This window comes from Acinonyx jubatus, chromosome E3, assembly GCF_027475565.1.
Source record: "Acinonyx jubatus isolate Ajub_Pintada_27869175 chromosome E3, VMU_Ajub_asm_v1.0, whole genome shotgun sequence".
Lineage (NCBI taxonomy): Eukaryota > Metazoa > Chordata > Mammalia > Carnivora > Felidae > Acinonyx > Acinonyx jubatus.
In genome coordinates this window covers 31236714-31257026 of record NC_069398.1, presented here as the reverse complement: position 1 = coordinate 31257026, position 20313 = coordinate 31236714, and the positions used below count along the sequence as shown (strand labels likewise).

The 20313-nt window shown below is 44.7% G+C and overlaps 2 protein-coding genes across 6 annotated transcripts in view; one reads left to right on the top strand and one right to left on the bottom strand.

Moving 5' to 3' along the window:
- USP42 (ubiquitin specific peptidase 42) overlaps positions 1 to 20313 on the bottom strand; it is a 74455-nt gene that overhangs the window by 44676 nt on the left and 9466 nt on the right. For 3 of the 5 annotated variants that reach the window (XR_008294473.1, XM_053212902.1, XM_053212905.1), the window contains exon 1: positions 3983 to 4136. The exons of 1 other annotated variant lie outside the window; for it this stretch is intronic. The gene's annotated coding sequence lies outside the window, so the exon portion shown is untranslated. Of the gene's footprint in view, positions 1 to 916; positions 2533 to 3982; positions 4137 to 20313 lie in introns of those variants that run through there. One more of the 5 variants, XM_053212903.1, reaches the window with a different exon arrangement.
- Positions 1703 to 10004, top strand: LOC128313706 (collagen alpha-1(I) chain-like). Its single transcript, XM_053213836.1, has 4 exons — positions 1703 to 1724; positions 3696 to 4740; positions 6655 to 6770; positions 7171 to 10004. The coding sequence occupies exons 1-2, from the start codon at positions 1703 to 1705 to the stop codon at positions 4646 to 4648; spliced, it is 975 nt and encodes a 324-aa protein (XP_053069811.1). The 3' UTR covers positions 4649 to 4740; positions 6655 to 6770; positions 7171 to 10004.

The following is a 20313-nucleotide window of genomic DNA, read 5'->3' as shown; positions in this document are numbered from 1 at the left end:
TTGACTCAATTTTAATTTCATATAGAATTCATCAGGGAAAAATCTCAACTCCATGAAGAGAAAAATCTAGCTTTAATTTTGAGCTTAAAGTCCAAAATGACTTGTTTGAAACACATTAAAAAAAAAAAAAAAAAGCAAGTCTCACGGCATCTGGGTGGCTCAGTGAGTTAAGCATCTGACTCTAGATTTTGGCTCAGCTCATGATCTCTCGGTTCGTGAGACTGAGCCCCGCATGGGGTTCTGGGCTGACCGCACAGAGCGTGCTTGGGATTCGGTCTTCCTCTCTCTCTGCCCCTCCCTTGCTTGCTCATTCTCTCTCTCAAAATAAATAAACTTAAAAGAAAAAAAGGAAGTCTCACATTTGAAAATTTTTTCTGAGTAGGCTCATTTATTTGGTGTATGTACACTTTTTTTTTTAAGTGAAGCCCATAGCATAAAACATTACTGACATCAAACTTGAACACAAATACTTATTATAAAAGTAATTATGTTTTCTCTCTGGATCTTATTTCTCAATCCTGGGGCTACTACTAATTAAGCATTTTCTATGTGCTGGACACTGTGTTAATCACGAACACACATAACTTAAATTTCATAATGGACCTGACCTGTGAGAGACTGCACAGACTCCACGGGGTCTATAAAACGGAGCGACTCTGACCCAAACTAGTCAGTCCCTGGGACAAGGCACCCGGCCCAACATCCCCGGCTAGGGCTCCCTCCAGCTCTACGGACCTAGTCAACGGAGTACAGGAATGTAAACTGCCCAGGGAAACCCAATCTCGTGTGCCACTCCTCCGTAAGTACCCTTTCTCCCTGGCCTGGCCTGGCGCCCCCCACCCAGCATCTTAACACCCAGACTTGTCGCTGCCTGACCCGGGAACCTCTCCACATGCTCCCCACCTTCCATTCTCACCTGCTCTCTCTGGGCTCTCCCTCGCAGTTCTTCCTCGCCTAACTCCCCTCCATCCTTCCACCTCCGGCCGGTTAACACTTCCACTTTTCAGTTTAGAATCCATCTCCTCTGGGACGCCTTCCTTGACATCCGTCCCCCAAGGCCGGGTCAGAAGCCCTCCCGCAGGCCCCCACGGCAGCCTGGTGCGGATTCTGCGGTAGCGCTTCTGCCCCGACTTACTCCACGGCGGCTCCACCCGTTGCTCCCCATCATGCTTGCATTTCTATCCCCTGACCTGGCACCCAGAACGTTTTCCCCACATGTGCCCAACAAACGAATGAATCCTGAGGATAGGAAGGAACCAGCGTTTGCATTTAGCACTGGTTTGTGCTCAGTGACTTGCATACACTGTCTCATTCCCATACTGTATCTCGTTTCTACTCTGAAGCAGGAATAGCCTTTAAAACGTGTTTTTAAAAATATTCAATACAGTCAAGTTGAAGGATGATAAACATCCACATGTGTGCCACCTCAACAAATGCTGTGGTGCACAGTCTGCTCACAAGAAGGTTTAAAGAAAAGCCTCAATTCTATTGTAATTTAAAATTACGGCATAATTATAGCCCCCCCCCCCCCCGCCCCGAAAGCACAACCTTGAGAAATTCTGGGGATCTTATGTAGAAATAAAAAAGTAGACGTTAGATTAGATCTTAATAAAATCAGAAATGAATTGTAAGTCAATCTGAGATACAGGATCTTCATTCAGGAGGAAAGCTTGAGCTGTGTTATCCAAATAAAGTCTACTCCATGGAACACAGTGAAGGCAAGAGTAAGAAAACAAAAGAAGAGGAAGAGGAGGAGCAAAAAGAAGAAAGCCAAAACAGAGTACTGAGGAAAGGTTAATTCAGCCTTATTTACAATAACATTTAATAGCAAAAACCTCGGTTTTCCCAAGATAAACATCCCTTCAGGACAATCATTAACAAATGACCAAATAAAGCCATTTTACTTGCTCTGATTGCCATGGGGGAGGGGGGGTGTCTTAAATGAAAATAATTAAGGAAAGCCTACTACTCAATCATCAATAACCATTTACCATTATAATTTGGGGAAAACAAACCCAAACTATCCATTTGTCTTCATCTGTATATTCAGCCAATGATTACTTATTTAAAACCATCAAGTATCAAACTCAATCATGTCTGCTACAGAGATAACCCTTCCAGAAGCCAAGCAATACTGTATACAACCTAAGACTCATAAGATTCATACGGTTACGTGTTCTTTACTCTCAGTACAGCTTCTAAGAGTCACTGTTATATCAGGACTTTTAAGCAACTACTTCAAAGAAAAGTTAAAATTTCTCTCAGCATCTTGTGATGATATACAAAAAGTTACAAAACCATGTGTGAAATAAACAAGTACACGAATCAAGGTTGGATGTGCCGGGAGGAATGAGACAACAAATCGGCTTTACAAATGTTTCCTTTGCTTTAACTACAATCCTTTATTCAAAAGTTTTTAAATGCTCAGTCCCTTAAATTATATTTCTAGCAAATACCAGAATGCATTATTCTTTCTCGTTTTAAAAATAAGCATATGGCTGTTTTAAACCTTGTAGCACTCCACATAAAGGTAACAATATCAATATATGTAAAAAAGAAAAAAAGAAGAAACTGATACACTCTGCTTCTTCATAAACAATGTAATCCACGTTCTTGTAACATTTCTACTTAAGAGGAAAACACACAAGCTTTAAAAAAGATAACAGCCTTGATTTCAATTACTTTTCAGTAAATGAAACGACTAGCTTTAAACCCTTACAAACCACTGTGGACTTGATTCAGTGATAAGAAAAGAAAGCGAAACTGACCTTAAATAAAAAACAAATCAGTAAAACTGATTATTCCTATCTCCTATGCACTTCGAATGAGTGATAGTCAAAAGAGTAAAATTATAGGTTCAAAATTTACAACTCAAAAATCCGGAGACTCCACGAAAATGCATGAGAACCTGTAATACTGCTGTTACCTTGAAAAAGAGGTGTTAACGAAACAGTTTCTCGACCAGTTTTACTGTTACCTGAGTGTATCCACTTTAAATAACCAACATGTTTCCCCATTAAACAAGTAAACCCTGAGGCCTCCCTGAACAGAAAAGAGCTATTCAACAAAAGTGATGTCTACTGCATTCATTATAACAAGGTGAAAGTCCTAGATTGTAAAACTTCGGTCCCGTCAAATTTTCATCTCAAACATCTGAAACTGATCACCCTCTCCCGCGACCCCCTCCAGGTAACCTGGCTCTTCTTGCCCCGAAAATAAAGAACAGGACCGAGGCGCACACGCTTTTGGGGACGCGCCGCCGGGGCCGGCCGGCCCCTCCTCTCCGCCCCCCCCCCCGCCTCCCCCGAGGGTGCCCGCTCCGCCCCGGCGGCCGGCGTGGGGAACTCGGACACTCGGTGGCGGAGCCAGGTGGACGGCCCCGCGAGGGGCGACCGGCGTGCCGCGAAGGGGCGCCGGGGTGGGAAAGTTTGTCTGTCTCTGGGGGGGTGGAGTGGGGGTGGGGAGGCGAGCCCGGGGCTCCGAGGGCCGCTCGGGGGCGGGAGGTGGCAGCCACGCGGGGGGCGGCGGGCGGGCCGGGGACGCCGGGCTCCGCGGCCGGCGGCCGGCACACGCCCACCGCGGGCGGACTCGTGCGGGCCAGGCCGCCCCGGAGCCGCCCGCCCGGCCCGGCCCACGGGCCGAGGGGGCGGGCTGGGGCCGGGTGGGGGCGGGAGGGCAGTGTCCATAGCAACCAGGGGGGTCTGGCCTCCCCGCGCAGCTCGGCTCTCCCGGCGCCCGACCGCCCCGGCCGCCGCCCCCTCCCCAGCGGCCTGGCCCGGCCGGCACAAGCGGCGCTGCCACCGGCGCCGCGGGGTCCCGGGCGGCCCGCGGCTGCGGAGGGGGCGGCGGGCGAGGGGCCGCGCCAGTCCCCGGCGGGCCGCGCCGGCTCAGGGGCGGCCGGGCCAGCTGCGGCCGAGGCGAGCGGGGCGCTCGGCGGGCCCCACGCCGGCCAGCGGCGGGCGGGAAGGAGGCGGGAGCTTACCTGACCCGGCTCGGCGCTCGCTCCATCCCCCTCGGCCGCCGCCGCCGCCGCCGCCGCACACAGCCCAGCCGCCCGGCGGGGGACAATGACGTGCCTCCATCCGGGCACCGCCGCCGCCGCCTCCGGGTCAGCGCCGCGCCCGCAGCGCCCCGCCGGGCCGCCAGGGGGCGCGCCAGGGCCGCGCCCGCACGCGCCGCCGCCCAGGGGCCGTCGCACAAGAGGCGCGGCGCGCAGCTAACGGGCCGGGCAAGCGCGGGAGGGGCCGTCGTCAAAGCGCCGCGGGCGCAGGCTGGCGCGCGCGTCACTGGAGCGCCGGGGCGCTGCGGAAGGGGCGCGCTGATTGGCCGAGCCAAGCCGCGCGGCGCGGGCCGGGGCGGTCCTTCCCCCCGAGCCGTCGGCGGGAGAGGATCGAGCGGCGCGCGGCGGCCGCGGGGCCCGAGCCGGGCTCTGGCTGCTCCTGGGCCCGTCCGGCCTAAGCGGGGATGCGGCGGACCTGGGCGCCCCCCAAACGGACGTGGCTCGGGGAGAGCCTCTCGCGCGCACCGCGCCGCTACCCCTGCGGCACTGGTCCCTCGGCCTAGCGACCCAGCATTTAAGGACGCCGGAGCCAGCCGGGCGCCAGCTCGCAGACTTCATAAACTGCGTGACCGGGAGGGGAGAGTTTGAAACCTGGCTCCGGAAAAGGCCAGGCCCCTGCCCAGCCCGTCTGGACTGCGTCTCATCCAAGTACTGCACACTCCTTGGGGCAACTAGACCAGGTCTTGCTCCCCAGTGCCGGATCCATACTCCCCACCACTTACTGGATGTCTCCACGGCGAGAACTAATTAATTCAGCGCTGCAGCGCGCCTCTCCTTCGCGTCCCCGCTCCTCCCTGATGGTCCTGGGAGGACCTTCTCTGCTTTAAGGACCAGGCACTCCTACACTAACCTGAGTCCTTCCCATGGCCTAACTAACCCCTTACACCAAGCCCCACCCGCCCCACCTACCCTGGGACTGTGACCCGGACCCTCCCGGAGGCTACCTCCTCGCCACGCCCATTCCCTCAGTCTCCTTTCTGCTCCCCTCCTAGTCTTTACTCTCTTTCCAACCGTTATTTTTCTGTGACTTCCGTGATCATCCTTGATCTTGCAAAAACACAGGTCAGACGTTGCTTCTGCCTCTTCTCGACCCACAGAACAGTCCAAACTCCTTCACCTGACACTGAAGCCCTGGTGGCCTTTCCTCTTGTGTGTGTCCCAGCCCGAAGAGACATCTTCCTACACCCTATTCCTACATCTGCTTCTAGAAGCCCTGCTTGAACCCCCATCAGAATCTTACTGCTCCCCCTACAGACCACACATATTTTTATGGTGGCACTTAATTCACTATTGTTATGGAAAGAAATCACTTGTGTGATTACATTATCACCTGTGTGCTTGGAGCAGAACACTGAAGTCGTTTGAGGACACAAAAAGGGGAAAGGTGAATTCCAAACCTCCAAAATTCAGTGCCCACTTTTGGGATTAACACCGCAACTTCCTGATGAAGAATGGTTATGGAATTTCACCTTCGTGGCCCTTTCAACACTAATAAGAGGTCTGCAAGAGCAGGAGGGCCATAGGCATGGACGCAGTAATTTACTTGCCTTCCCCAAATGACTTTCAGATGATTAAATACAGAAGGAGAAGGAATTAAAGAGCCAGATCCTTAATATTCACCTAAGTCTTGTGGTAGTTCAAACTGCTACCCTTGGAAGTCACAGGAGACGTTTGCCTTCTAATTTCATTTTCCGTTTTGCATTCCGTTGACCAGCTGCCCCACAGCCCTCCTCTTAATACAGTACCTGAGCAACTTAGATAGGAAAGGGGGCTTTTTACAACACCACCGCTTAGCGTTCTCTACCAGACAGGCTCTTGTGGGCGGGGTTACTGACCCCTCTCCACCCTCCTCTGTGCCTTGAAAGCAGAGGGCTTTTTCCTCCAAAGAGTTTGAGTCCCGATTATTATAACAGACTGACAACATAAGTGGAGAGGTTGCAAGGGATATTAGGAAGTCCATGAGCTGGTCTGTAACTGAGATAGTAAGCCAAACTGCCCCAGAAACTTGTTTTCTTCCACAAAGTGAGCACTATTTGGAGATTTCACTTTGCCTCAGTGCTGACAAACTGTGTGACCTACAGAGATTACTTAGCCTGTTGCCTTTATCAAAACTGCCTTTATGCTGGAGGCAAACTCACCCCAAATGCCCCACCTCCCAATTCAGATAAAGAACAGAAAGTGTCCCAGTGATACATTAGATTTTGCGAGAACCTCCAGACGCTTAGGGAGCCTATAGCGGGTGCTGTAAATGCCCCACCAGATCCCCTTTATCCCGCTGATGCACCCCTTACCCTCCCAGCTGCTGAGTGTTAGCTGCTAATAAGTCACAGCTGCCCCTTCTCTCACCAGCTGTTCCTGGCTGAAGGGGGAGCTGCCTCATGGGGAAGTTGACTCTGCCTCCCACCACCTCCCGCCCTTGCAGCCTACACTGGTGGCCTACTGACAAAGAGGTCCTGAAAGGCCTTGCCTCAAGTTGTGACCCAACTAGCAGTGCAGCGCAGGCTCCAGAGGTCCAGTCGGATCAGAAAGAAGTTCGTCTTCCACTACATCCTGCTTGACTCCTTCCCTGCCCTCTTCCTTCCCTTTCCCTCCAGAGCACACCCTTCATATAGTACGTGCATCTGAATTCTGTTTCAAGCCTGGCTTAAGATGGCAGGTACCAGGAAAGGTCCCAGGAAGCAGAGTCTAAGGATAAGATTCCAGGTGACAGGTGAGACACTGGTCGCCATGAAGCTGTATAAAAATCCCACCCAGGGGAAGATGGGATGGGAGGTGGATAGAAGGGCATAGCCTGGCCTATTCAATCTCCCTGGTGTTTGGGAATGTGGGGAAAATAGTCATTGAAAGAACTGTGAAATTCGATGACTGGTCCTTTAAAGAAGGAGCCTGGCAGGTCCTGGGCAGTTAGTCATCAATATAAAGCAAAGCATAAAAGCCAGAGAGATGTTTTAATGCCTTGTCGCAACCATCATCTGCAGTCAGAGGACAGGCAGTCCTGAGGACCAGGCCCAGGTGTCCACTTAGAAGAAGCAGAACTTTAAAGTGATGGGCTCGAAGGGGTGCCTGGGTGGCTCAGTTGGTTAAGCGTCCGAATCTTGATTTTGGCTCAGGTCGTGATTTCTCGGTTTCGTAAGTTTGAGCCCTGCTTCCGGCTCTGCACGAGCATAATGGAGCCTGCTTGGGTTCTCTCTCTCTGCCCCTTCCCCACTCACACTGTCTCTGTCTCTCTCAAAATAAAAAACTGAAACTTTAAAATTAAAAAAAAGAAAGAAGTGATTGACTTCTCAGCCATGGTCGGTCTCCAACACCAAAGTCAGGGCTCAGATAAAGAAGAGGTAGAACACCAAGACTAGGGACGATAAGTTAACCACAATGAACTTCAGATTGCTCTGAACCCTTTGGGCTTTCAGAAGCGGCCCAGCCCAGCCCCCCAACCTAAAGACGAGGCAGAAGCCTCAAATGAGACAAGTACTCTACAATACAGTGCTTTCTTTAGGATCTGCCCACAGGCCCCATGGCCACCAGACCGTCACTGAGGTTAGGTCTCAGCATGGCCCGATTGGATAAATGTTAGGCCTACTTAGGGAGGAGAGGAATGATACATTGAAGTAGCCAGGGCCTGGCTGATATATACCAGCAGGACCGTAAGTAATCCTGTAAATGGATCTCAAGGGGCTCGATCAAGAGGAGGGGAGCAGTAATAAGGGATATAGAGGCACCCTCCCACAATACTGATCTAACACTTTGTCAAGGGCCTCCAGTGGCCAGTACTGATACACTGTATGCATAGTACTTGGCAAAAAGAAGTGAGCCACACTACGTCATGACACACCAAGAATTCCATGGAAGATAGTGGAAGAAGGGCTCAATAGGCTGAGGGAAGTGCACATCAGAGAATGGATACTACTAACTGACTATCCTACGAGCTGAAAAGGCCTGGGGGGCACTTTGCTTAACAAGGCCAAGGGGGTGGGGGCACCGTCAGCTTGAAGAAACTCAGTGGTGGCTATCATTTGTAGGCCAGAGGAGGGATAGGATCCTAGAATGACAGAGGCTGAATGGCAGCACTTACCCCTCAGAAACGAGGTGGGCATGAGTGGGCAGCAGGATCAGAGTGGCAGATACGAGCATCTGACTCGCAGGGATCCACGGAGGAGGCTAACAGATCATGGGGCAAGGTAGATGGGCAGTCAACAAAGACATACTACCTACAATCAAAGGATATATACATGTAAAATCTGGATGTGCAGAAGGCTGAGGTCACCTGACTTTCCCAGTGGAAAGTGAAAATCACCATTTGATAAAAGAGAAGCCAGATCCATAGAAGTGTATACAATAGTGATTCTCCAAATCCTTCACCAAAGAAGGATTTAATTGGGTTTAAAGGATTAATTGGCCATTTAATTGGGTAACCATACACTAGGAGAGAGGAATACCTGGATATTTCTAAGCTGTTGGTTTAGAGAGACAATGAGGACAGATGGGAACCCAAAGCACCCCCAAAGCTCCTTTTTTGCTAAGAGAGTAGTAACATGTGGGGACAAGACACACATTGGATCTGTGGGCCCCAGAGGTCATTTCCCAAGTTTCCAAACTTAACATCCAAATGGTCATACTTCCAGGTTGACAGAACCCTCACATTGGTTCCTTGACCTGTAGAGTATGAGCCAGTCTAGCAGAAAAAGCAAGGTGGAAGCCTTCACCCTCTCTTTGCCCTCTCTGGCCAAAAGAATAACTCTTCAGGGAATGGCTGAGAATATTAGTGCTGTACCTTATGGATATAAAGGCTGCAGGGCTATTGGTCTTTGTCACATGCCCATTTAACTCACCAGTCTGGTCCCTGAAAAAAACTGGATGAGTCAGGGAGGATGACAATCGACCATTGCGAGTGTAACTATCAAGGACTCATCTAGCACCAACTTAATTCCACCACCCAGGCCGCCCTGTCCCTGGGAACTCCACACCCACAATAGAATGGAGTACTTAGAATCTCTCAATCTTTGCCCTACGCCCCTCGGAACAAACAAAACCAGGCCCTTTACCTCTTATGGCTTTTACTCACCATCACTATGAACAAAGAGGAAATAAGATAAACGTGAAAAAAATGGAGTAGTCATAAAGCACATTCAAAAGAAGTACCTACAGTATTTTGACACAAAAAGAAGAAAAGAAAGAGTGCTCAGATGACACCATCAATAGACTTGTCCCTGCAGCCTGGGCTGAGATACAGTCATCACAGAGTGCTGTTTGGGGACAGACAGGCTAGATATAAATTCCGGCTCCAGCTTTTATTTATTAGTTGAGTTCTTTGGTCTTGCTTTGGACTCTCGTGAAATGAAAGGCTTGTTTAACTTATCAAAGCCGACTTTATCCTAATGGATAATTAACACCCCCTCCCCCCAACCCAACATAAGATATTAAAGCCCAAAAGTTTTCAAGAAAAGATACATTTGATTTTCTGAGGACCACAGTCTCCTATGAAGGAAATCTGAGACTATGACTCAACAAATCTTAGACCAGGTTTATTTTGAGGTTAATAGATCCCAAGTCACTCCTTTATGTATTGCCAAAATATTAATTTAGAACCCAGAATAAACCATGCACTGGAGATACTGTATCTACTTTCCAGAGGCCGTTCTGTTTAGAATACAGAGTTATACATAATTAGTTACTCCACATTGTGACAATGCTCTAAATTAAGAAGGTAAAGTTTAGAGGCGTTGGGAATAACCCTCCCAGTAGATGACATTCAGGAAAAATTTTATGAAGGTGGTGACACTGAAAATGGGTCCTTGAGGGTTGAATAGAACTTTTTACAGGCAAAAAAGGGATAGGAAAAGGATGCCAGGATTTGAGGAGCAAATACTATTTGGGAGTAAAGTCTGTCCCCCCTTAGATCTGTTGCCTTTAGGGGCGCCTGGGTGGCTCAGTCAGTTGAGCGTCCCACTTCGGATCAGGTCATGATCTCACAGTTCAAGGGTTTGAGCCCTGCATCGGGCTCTGTGCTGACAGCTCAGAGCCTGGAGCCTGCTTTGGATTCTGTGTCACCCCCTCTCTGTCCCTCTCCCCCACTCTCTCTATCTCTAAATAAATGTAAAAAAAAAAATTTAAGAACTCTGTTGACCTTGGAAATGTGCACAAATGAACACTGATAATACAGTTGATAGCAAGGAGAAGGTTCAATGTGTAACTTGATTCAGCAGACTAGGGGTTTCAAAGGAGAAACTGAGTGGTCTAATCAGGTCTAACTGGCTGGTTGAGGCTATAAGGAAAAATCTCACTTCCTAGATTTACAATGGAAATAAACACCTGTCCAATTCATGAACATGAATGCATGTTATCCTAAACAATGATTAAACACAGTCCTGGAAGTTTGCCCCCCACCCAAAAAAACCCACAAGATATTTCAATCAGAATGGAGAAAACGTATCTTCATCTGTATACCGTAACTTGAAAAAAAGAGAAAATATGTGAGCCCCCTGAAGAGTTTTCAGAAAAGTGGCTGATTAAAACATGAATATAAAAAAATCAATTGAATGTGAATTTACTTAATGCCATGGAATTGTACACTTGAAAATGGTTACAATGATGAATATTTTTTGTTTATTTATTATTTATTGGGGGGGGGAGGAGGGGCAGAGAGAGAGTGAGAATGAGAATCCCAGGCAGGCTCCACACGCGGCTCCGCGGGCTTAGTGTGACTCATTTCCACAAGCCTGGCTGAAATCAAGAGTCGGATGCTTAACCAACTGAGCCACCCAGGCACCCTGATAAATTTTGTGTACCGTTTTACCACGGTAAAAAAGCCAACCGGAATCTATATACTAGCAATATCTAATTAGAAAAATAACAAACATAATCATGGGGTTAGGGTTAGGCTAAGGCTTTAAAATGCTAAGGAATAAATAATAAACTTGAAAAATGTGCAGGGCCTAAAACTTATGATCAAGGGTCCTAAAGAAAGATTTTCTGAATGAAAAGATTTTCTGAGTGTACTTCAGTTTTTAAAGATTGTAAGTACAACATGACTGATCCCAAAGAATTCTTTCCAGAACTCAATAAGATACCTATAGTATGAAGATCAAAATAAATTTATTTTTAAAATTTTTTAATGTTTATTTATTTTTGAGAGAGAGTGTGACTGGGGGACAGGCGTAGTGAGAGGGAGACACAGAATCCAAAGCAGGCTCCAAGCTGTCAGCACAGAGCCCAAAAAGGGGCTCAAACCCACAAACCGTGAGATCATGACCTGAGCTGAAGTCGGATGCTTAACCGACTGAGCCACCCAGGCGCCCCAAGATTAAGACCAATTTACAAACACAATGCAGTTAGTCCTAAAAGGACTCCCGTGGCACCTACTAAGATGTTTCAATATGCATCTGGGCAATCAAGCCATTCGTTAATAAACCCCAAACTTAACTGTATATAGCTCCTATCTCTTGAAACAGTTCACACTTGCATTCATGCAGCAAATACCCACCTAGCATCTACTCTGGAAGTCAGGGAGAGAAATGATGTGTTAGTCCCTGCCCTCAGTGAACTTGAGGGTGTTATATAAAGCAGCTGTCAGCAACAAGTCCCAAAACTGCAGGAAGGAAATGTGGGGGGGGGGGGGGAATAATAGGATTGGGTGGGGGGCAGATCAGTAGGAAAGGAAGTTCAGAGTGGGCTTTCCTGCAGCCCACTGAGACCGAGCCCTGCAGATTGCGTGGCAACGTGCAAGGTGAAATTAGTGGGGGCAATTCAGAGCAGAGAGACTCAGAGACAGAGATGGGAAGAGCAAGTCGAGAGAGGAAAGGCAAGGAAAGGGCGTGGAGCCCGACGCAGGGCTCAATCTCATGACAGTGAGATCATGACCTGAGTCGAAATCAAAAGTCGGACGCTTAACCTACTGAGTCACCCAGGTGCCCCGTGTTTCTTATTTTTCTAATCCTAATTCTAACTCACCCTGGTGAGTATTTGAAGGAAACTTTGTCAGAACTCTCAGAAAAATTTCTCACCATACGGCTGAACTTGGCAAAAGATGCCCCAGGAAGAAGGCCAAAAGTTTCTCTGTTCGGAAGAATGACAATCAATGTCTGACGACAGACTCAAGTCTCCACAGAGTTTACAAAAGACAATACTACTAGTTGTTAACCATTAACCAGAGGTTATTATGTGCCAGACATTACTTCTAAAGATTTACACATGTTGATTTATTCAATCCTTGCAACTACCCCATGAGGTAGGTATTATAAGCATTTCCATTTTATGGGTGAGTTAAGTGAGGCAAAGAGAGGTTAACTGACTGGTTCAAGGTCATACAAGCTAATAAATGGAAGAATCCACATTCTTTTTTTTTTTTTAACGTTTATTTATTTTTGAGACAGGGAGAGACAGAGCACGAACAGGGGAGGGTCAGAGAGAGGGAGACACAGAATATGAAGCAGGCTGTGGGCTCTGAGCTGTCAGCACAGAGCCCGACGCGGGGCTAGAACTCACGGACCATGAGATCATGACCTGAGCCCAAGTGGCCGCTTAACCGACTGAGCCACCCAGGCGCCACAGAATCCACATTCTTAAAGCTCCAAGCCGACTCTGTCCTGGAGAACTCTCTGTAATGATGATAAAATCCTGTGCTAACAGAGTGGCCACTGGTCACCTGCAGTCGTGGACTACTTGAAATGTGGCATGGTATGCCTGAGGAGGAACTAGATTCAAATTTTATTTAATTTTAACTAATTTAAAATTTTAACATGTATTCATTTTTGAGAGACAGAGAGAGACAGAGTGTAAGCGGGGGAGGGGCAGAGAGAGAGGGAGACACAGAATCCCAAGCAGGCTCCAGGCTCCGAGCCGTCAGCACAGAGCCTGACATGGGGCTCGAACCTGATCCGGAGTCAGAGGCTCAACGGACTGAGCCACCCAGGTACCTCTAAGCATTCACCTCTTGAACTTGGCTCAGGTCATGATCTCACGGTTTGTGAGATCGAGCCCCGCGTCAGCTTGGGATTCTCTCCCTCTGTCTCTGCCCCTCCCTGACTCATGTGCACGTGCGCTCTCTCTCTCTCTCTCTCTCTCTCAAAATCAATAAATAAACATTAAAAAAAAACATACTGCAAGAAACAACTTAAGTGAGAGAACGTCTAAGACAATGAAATACATACAGCTCAGATGAAGGGAAGGGAGAAATCTGGTAAGAATTACAAAATGTGGACATCAGGGAGGGGAGGCCCGGCAAATACATGAAATACAACACAGACCGACCCTGCCTGGGATCACAGATTTTTTTTCTGGTCTTCAACCTACTCTTGTGGGCTCTGAATAAGCAGTCGGGACTAATGCTATCCAATAAAATATAAAGTGAGCCACATATGTATTTCTAAATTTTCTAGTAGTCACATTTAAAAAGGGTGTTTTTTAAGTGAGATTAATTTTAATAATATATTTGATTTAATCCAAAACACTCCAAATATTATTATCTTAACATGTGGTATGAGCCACATTTCAGGTTGGCAGTGACTGGCCTAGTGGATAGTAAAGGTCTGTAGAATACTAATCATCAGTTTAAAAAAGAAACTATTCTACATCACCTAGTGGGCAGAAGTTCCATAAGGCACATTATCCAGTGATAAAAGAAAGCCGCAGAACTCTCCATATATAAGAAACCCCAAAACTCTTTAAGCACTATATCTCGAGTTTCCGTGATATTCAATAACTTAACAGAAACTCCTTAGAGATGGCTCCATTGGAGACTATCATCGTATTTATAGAGAGTACCCAGGAATTTTTACTTCATTGCTTTTTTTTAAAGTGTGGTAAAATACAACGTGAAACCTCTTATTTGGACCATTTTAAAGATTTTTTATTTTGAAGCAATCTCTCTCTACCCAACATGGACCTCAAACTCACAACCCCAAGGTCAAGAGTGGCACACTCCACCGATCGAGCCAGCCACGCGCCCCTCATTTTGACCACTTTAAAGTGTGCAATTTAGTGACATTAGGTACATTCACAATGTTATGCAACCATCAACACTTACCAGTTCCAGGATTTTTTTTCACTACCCTAAAGTGGAAACCTCCTGCACATTAAGCAGTCACTCCCTGTTTTCTCCATACACCAGCCCCTGGCAACCATTATATCTGGCTTCTCTTATATCTTCATCTCTTATATCTGGCTTCTTTCACGTAGCATGTTTTCCAGGTCTGTGCACACTGTGGAATATATCAGTATTTCATTCCCTTTTATGACTGCATCATATTCCATTATATGGACACAACACATTTTATTCATCCGTTCTTCTGTTGATAGACATTTGGGTTCTTTCTGCCTCTTGGGCGTCATGAACAGAGCAGCTATGACCCTTGTGTACAAGTTTTAGTTTGAACACCTTTTTTCAATTCTTTTGGGTGTGTGTGTACCTAGGAGTGGAATCTCTGGGTCATGTGGTCAGATCTGTGTTTAACTTATTGAGGAACCATTACGCCATTTTCCACAGTGACTGCACCAGTTTATATTCCCACCTGCAGCGTTTGAGGGCTCTGATTTCTTTGCATCCTTGCCAACACGTTGTTATTTTCTTTATGCTTTTCCTAGTGGGCGTGAAGTGGCATCTCGTTGTGGTTTTGTATTTCCCTAATGATGTCGAGCATCTTTTCACAGGCTCATGAGCCATTGCATATCACCTTTGAAGAAATGTCAATTCAAGCCACTTGTCAATTTTTAAATTGGGTGATTTATTTTTATCGTTGACTTGTAAGAGTCCTTTAAGCTGGCTACTAGACTCTTTTCAGACATGATTTGGAAATATTTTCTCTCACTCTGGGGTGATTGCTTTACTTTCTTGATAGTGTCCTTTAATGCACAAAAGTTATAAAATTTGAATGAAATCCAGTTTATTTTTTCTTTTTTGTTTGTGCTTTTGGTGTGGATTTTTTTTTATACTCCCTTTATAATATTAAGGGTGTTCCCTTCTATTGTTTGTCTGATGGGTGTTTTTATCATGACACGGTGTTAGATTTTGTCAAATGTTTTTTCTATATGATTTAAGAGGATCAGGAGATTGGGATCTTTTCACCTTCCTTTTCTTAATGTGGTATATTGCACTGATTGATTTTTCCGCTTGCTGACCCACCCTTGCATTCCTGAGATAAATCCTACTCAGTCACAAGTTTAATCATTGTAACATACTGCTGGATTCGGTTTGCGAGTTTTCTGTTGAGAATTTTCCCATTTATATTCATAATGGATATTGGTTTGCAGGGTTTTTGTTTTTTGTTTTTTTAAATGTTTATTTAGTTTTGAGAGACAGAGAGAGACAGAACCCAAGCTGGGGAGGGGCAGAGAGAGAGGGAGACACAGAATCCGAAGCAGGCTCCAGGCTCCGAGCTGTCAGCACAGAGCCCAACGCGGGGCTCAAACCCACAAACCAAGAGATCATGACCCGAGCCGAAGTCAGATGCTTAACCAACTGAGCCACCCAGGCACCCCTGCAGGGTTGTTTTTTTTTTAAGTCTGTTTATTTATTTTAGAGAGACAGAGTGTGAGCAGGGGAGGGGCAGAGAGAGAGAGAGGAGAGAGAGAATCCCAAGCAGACTATGCATGGGGTCAGCACAGAGCCTGATACAGGGCTTGAACTCATGAAACTGTGAGATTATGACCTGAGCTGAAATCAAAAGTTGGATGCTTAACTGACTGAGTCACCCAGGTGCCCCCAGTCTGTGGTTTTCTTGTGATGTTTTTGTCTGGCTTAAGTATCAGGATAATGTTGGCCTTGTAAAATGACACAGAAAGTGTTTTCTCCTTTTCTATTTTTTCGAAGAGTTTGAGAAGTATTGGTGTTAATTCTTCTATAAATATTTTGTAGAATTCAGTGGTGAGGCCATCTTGTCCTGGACTTTCTTTGTTAGAAGGTTTTGTTTTGTTTTAAAATTTTTCAAAGTTTATTTATTTATCTTGAGAAAGAGAGAGCATGAGCTAGGGAGGGGAAGAGAGAGGGAGAGAGAGAATTCCAAGCAGGCTCCACACTGTCAGTGCAGAGCCTGACACAGGGCTCAATCTTACAAACCATGAAATCATGACCTGAGTCGAAACCAAGAGGCAGATGCTTAACCAACTGAGCCACCCAGGTGCCCCATGTTGGAAGGTTTTGGATTATTGATTCAACTTCCTAAATTGTTATATACCACATTAATAGAACCACATGATCTTGTCAATTAATATAGGAAAAGCCTTTGACAAATCCAATAGTCTTTCATTATAAAAACACTCAACTCAGATTTTCTATTTCTTTTTGAGGCAGTTTTGGGAGGTTGTATGTTTCTAATAATTTGTCCATTTCATCCATTTATGTATTTCATTGGTGTATAATTATTCATAGTATTCTCTTAAAACACTTTTCTTTTGTAGGGTCAGTAGTAAGATCCCCATTTTCAATTCTGATTTTATTAATGAATTCTCTTTTTTTCCTTAATCTAACTAAAGGTTTGCCAGTTTTATGAATCTTTTCAAATAACCAAATTTGATTTTATTGATTTTCTCTATCGTTCTAGTCACAATTTCATTTATTTTCACTTCTACCATTATATGTTTCCTTCCTCTCCTAACTTTGGACTTAGTTTGTGCTTCTTTTTCTAGTTCCTTAAAGTATAAGCTATTAATTTGAGATCTATATATATATATATATATAGTATATATATATATGTATATATATATACTATATATATATATACACATATATATTATAGTATATATATGTATATATACTATATATATATATACACATATATATATAGTATATATACATATATACTATATATATATATATATATATATATGTATATATATATATATAGTTTGGTTTGTTTTGGTTTTGTTTGTTTTTTTTTTTAGGGGTGCCTGGGTGGCTCAGTCGATCGAGTGTCTGACTTTGACTTTGGCTCAGATCATGATCTCCCTCATTCTCTCTCTCTCTCTCTCTCTCTCTCTCTCTCCCCCCTCCCCTGCCCTCTCTCTCAAAAATAAAAAACAAAATAAAATATATATTTTTTAATTGTTAACATATAAATTTTAAAGTTAATTTATTTTGAGAGAAGGGGGGGGAGGAGGGGCAGAGAGGGAGGGAGGGAGAGAATCCCAAGCAGGCTCCACACTGTCAGCACAGAGCCCAATGCAGGGCTCAAACTCATGAACCATGAGATCATGACCTGAGCCGAAATCAAGAGTTGGACGCTTAACCCACTGAACCACTCAGATGCCCCAAGACCTTTCTTTTAAATATAGACATTATAGCACTGTTTCTTTTTCCATTGCATGTCATAAGTTCTGATTGTTTTTGTTCATCTCCCAGTATTTTCTTATTTATTTTGTGATTCCTTCTATGACCAAATTGTTGTTTAAAAATGTATTGTTTAGGGGTGCCTGGGTGGCTCAGTCAACTGAGCGTCCAACTCTTGAGTTTGGCCCAGGTCATGACTCCAGGGTCAGGGGATGGTGCCCCATGTGAAGCTCCACACTGAGTGTGGAGTCTGCATGGGATTCTCTCTCTTTCTGCCTCAGCCCCCCCCCCCCCCCGGTCACGCACTCTCTTTCTCTCAAAAGAAACAAGAATGTATTGGGGTGCCTGGGTGGCTCAGTTGGTTAAGCGTGCAACTTCGGCTCAGGTCATGATCTCATGGTTTGTGGGTTCGAGCACTGCATCGGGCTCTGTGCTGACAGCTTGGAGCCTGGAGCCCGCTTCAGATTCTGTGTCTCCCTCTCTCTCTGCTCCTCCCCCTCTCATGCTCTGTCTCTTTCTGTCTCAAAAATAAATGTAAACATTAAAAAAAGAAGAAACAAGAATGTGTTGTTTATAAATAAAATTTTAAAAATATATTTTTTTTAAAAAGGGCACCTGGCTGGCTCAGTAGGAAGAGCATGCAACTCTTTATCTTGCAGTCATAAGTTCTAGCCCCATGTTGGGTGTAGAGATTAGTTTAAAAAAATGATAATAAATGAACTTAAAAATATATTTAAAAGAAATGTATTGTTTAACTTACATATTTTGTGAATGCTCTAGTTTTCCTTCCAGATTTCTTGTTTCATTCTATTGTGGCCAGAGAAGATATTTTGTGTGATTCCAGTTCTGTTAAATTTATTGTGATTTAACATATAGTCTGCCCTGGGGTGCCTGGGTGGCTCAGTTGGTTGAGTGTCCAACTTTTAATTTTAGTTCAGGTTGTAGCCTCACAGTTGTGAGATTGAGCCCCTTGTGTAGGGTTCCGCTCGGTGTGGAGCCTGCTTGAGATTCTCTCTCCCTTTCCCTCTGCCCCTCACTTGCTCATACTTTCTGAAAACAAAAACAAAAACAAAAACAAAAAACAAAAAACAAAAAACATACAGTCTGTCCTGGAGAATGCTGACTTATAGTGTTGTTCACTTCCTTTATTTTTCTGCTGATCTTGTTTAGTTACTTTATTCATTATTAAAAGTGAGGTATTTAAGTCTCCAAACTATTATTGTTGAACTATTTCTCCATTCAATTCTGTCAACTTTTTCTTCATATATTTGGGGGCTCTATGAGGTATGTATATAATTCTTATATCTTCTCAATGAATTCATCCTTTTATCAATATTTAATACCCCTCTTTGTCTCTTGTAACAATTTTGACTTAAAGTCTACTTTACGCGATATTAATATAACCACTCCAGCTCTCTTTTGGCTATTATTAGCATAAAATATCTTTTTCATTTTTTGAAAATTTAAAAGGTAGAGGGTGGAGTTTTGTTGTTTGTTGTTGTTTTGTTTAAAAAATTTTTTTAATGATTTATTATTTATTTTTGAGAGAGAGAGAGACAGAGCATGAGCAGGGGAGGGGCAGATAGAGAGAGGGAGACACAGGATCTGAAGGAAGCTCCAGGCTCTGACCTGTTAGCACCAAGCCTGACACAGGGCTTGAACCCCAAACTGTAGGATCATGACCTGAGCCAAAGTTGGACGCTTAATTGACTGACCCACCCAGGCTCCCCTGTTGTTGTTTTTTAAATACCTTCTGCCAATCTCTGCCTTTTAATCGGAGAGCTTAACCCATTACATACATACATACATTTATTTATTTATTTATTTATTTATTTATTTATTTATTTATTTATTTGAAAGAGAGAGAGAGCAAGGGAGGTATGGAGGGAGATAAAGAGAGAATCTCAAGCAAGCTCCACACTGAGGGCATTGACCTGGGATTATGACTTAAGCTGAAATCAAGAGTCGGATCTTCAACTGACTGAGTCACTCATGCACCCCAAACCCATTACATTTAGAGTAAGGAAGAACTTATTTCTGCCATTTTTTATGTGTTTTCTGAATCCCGCATCTTTGTTGTTCTTCAATTTCTCCATTCCTGCCTTCTTTTGTGTTTAACTGATTGTAGTGTTCTGCTTTGATTCCTTTCTCATTTCTTTTTCTCTCTATATATTTGTTTACTTGTGCTCTTAGTGGTTACTTGGAGGACTACAATGAAAATCTTAAACTTATAACACCTTAGTTTGAATTAATACCAGCTTAGTTTTAAAGTACACAACACATTTGTTCTTATATATTGCCATCCCTGACCCTTTACAGGCCTACTGTCACTGATTCCTCTTTATACATAGTTTTCATGTTAACATAGATTTATAAATATTGTTTTATGCATCTGTCTTTTAAATAACATAGGAAAATGGAGGAGTCACAAACCAAAATAATAATAATGGTGGCTTTTATATTTACCTATGTAGTCATCTTTACTAGTGTTGTTTATTTCTTTGTATAGGCTTCAGGTTACTATCTAGTATCCTTTCATTTTGGTCTGTAGCACTCCCTTTAGCATTTATTTTTTTTTTAATGTTTATTTATTTTTGAGAGACAGAGAGACAAAGTGTGAGCAGAGGAGGAGCAGAGTGAGAGGGAGACACAGAATCTGAAGCAGGCTCCATGCTCTGAGCTGTCAGCACAAGGCCCAATGTGAGGCTCGAACTCACGAACCATGAGATCTTGACCTGAGTTGAAGTTGGATTGCTTAACCAACTGAGCCACCCAGGTGACTCAGCATTTCTTTTTTTTAAAGATTTTTAAATTATTTTTAAGTAACCTCTATACCCAACATGGGACTCAAACTTACAACACTGAGATCAAGAGTCACATGCTTCACCAACTGAGTAAGCCAGGCTCCCCTCCTTTAGTATTTCTTGTAGAGAAGGTCTACTAGTAACAAACTCCTTCAGCTTCTGTTTCTTTGGGAATGTCTTAATTTCTCCTT

Coding starts and splice junctions, on each gene's coding strand:
- LOC128313706 (XM_053213836.1), top strand. CDS start 1,703: ATGGAACACAGTGAAGGCAAGA. Junction 1,725..3,695: donor GGAACACAGTGAAGGCAAGA/GTAAGAAAACAA, acceptor CATAGCAACCAG/GGGGGTCTGGCCTCCCCGCG.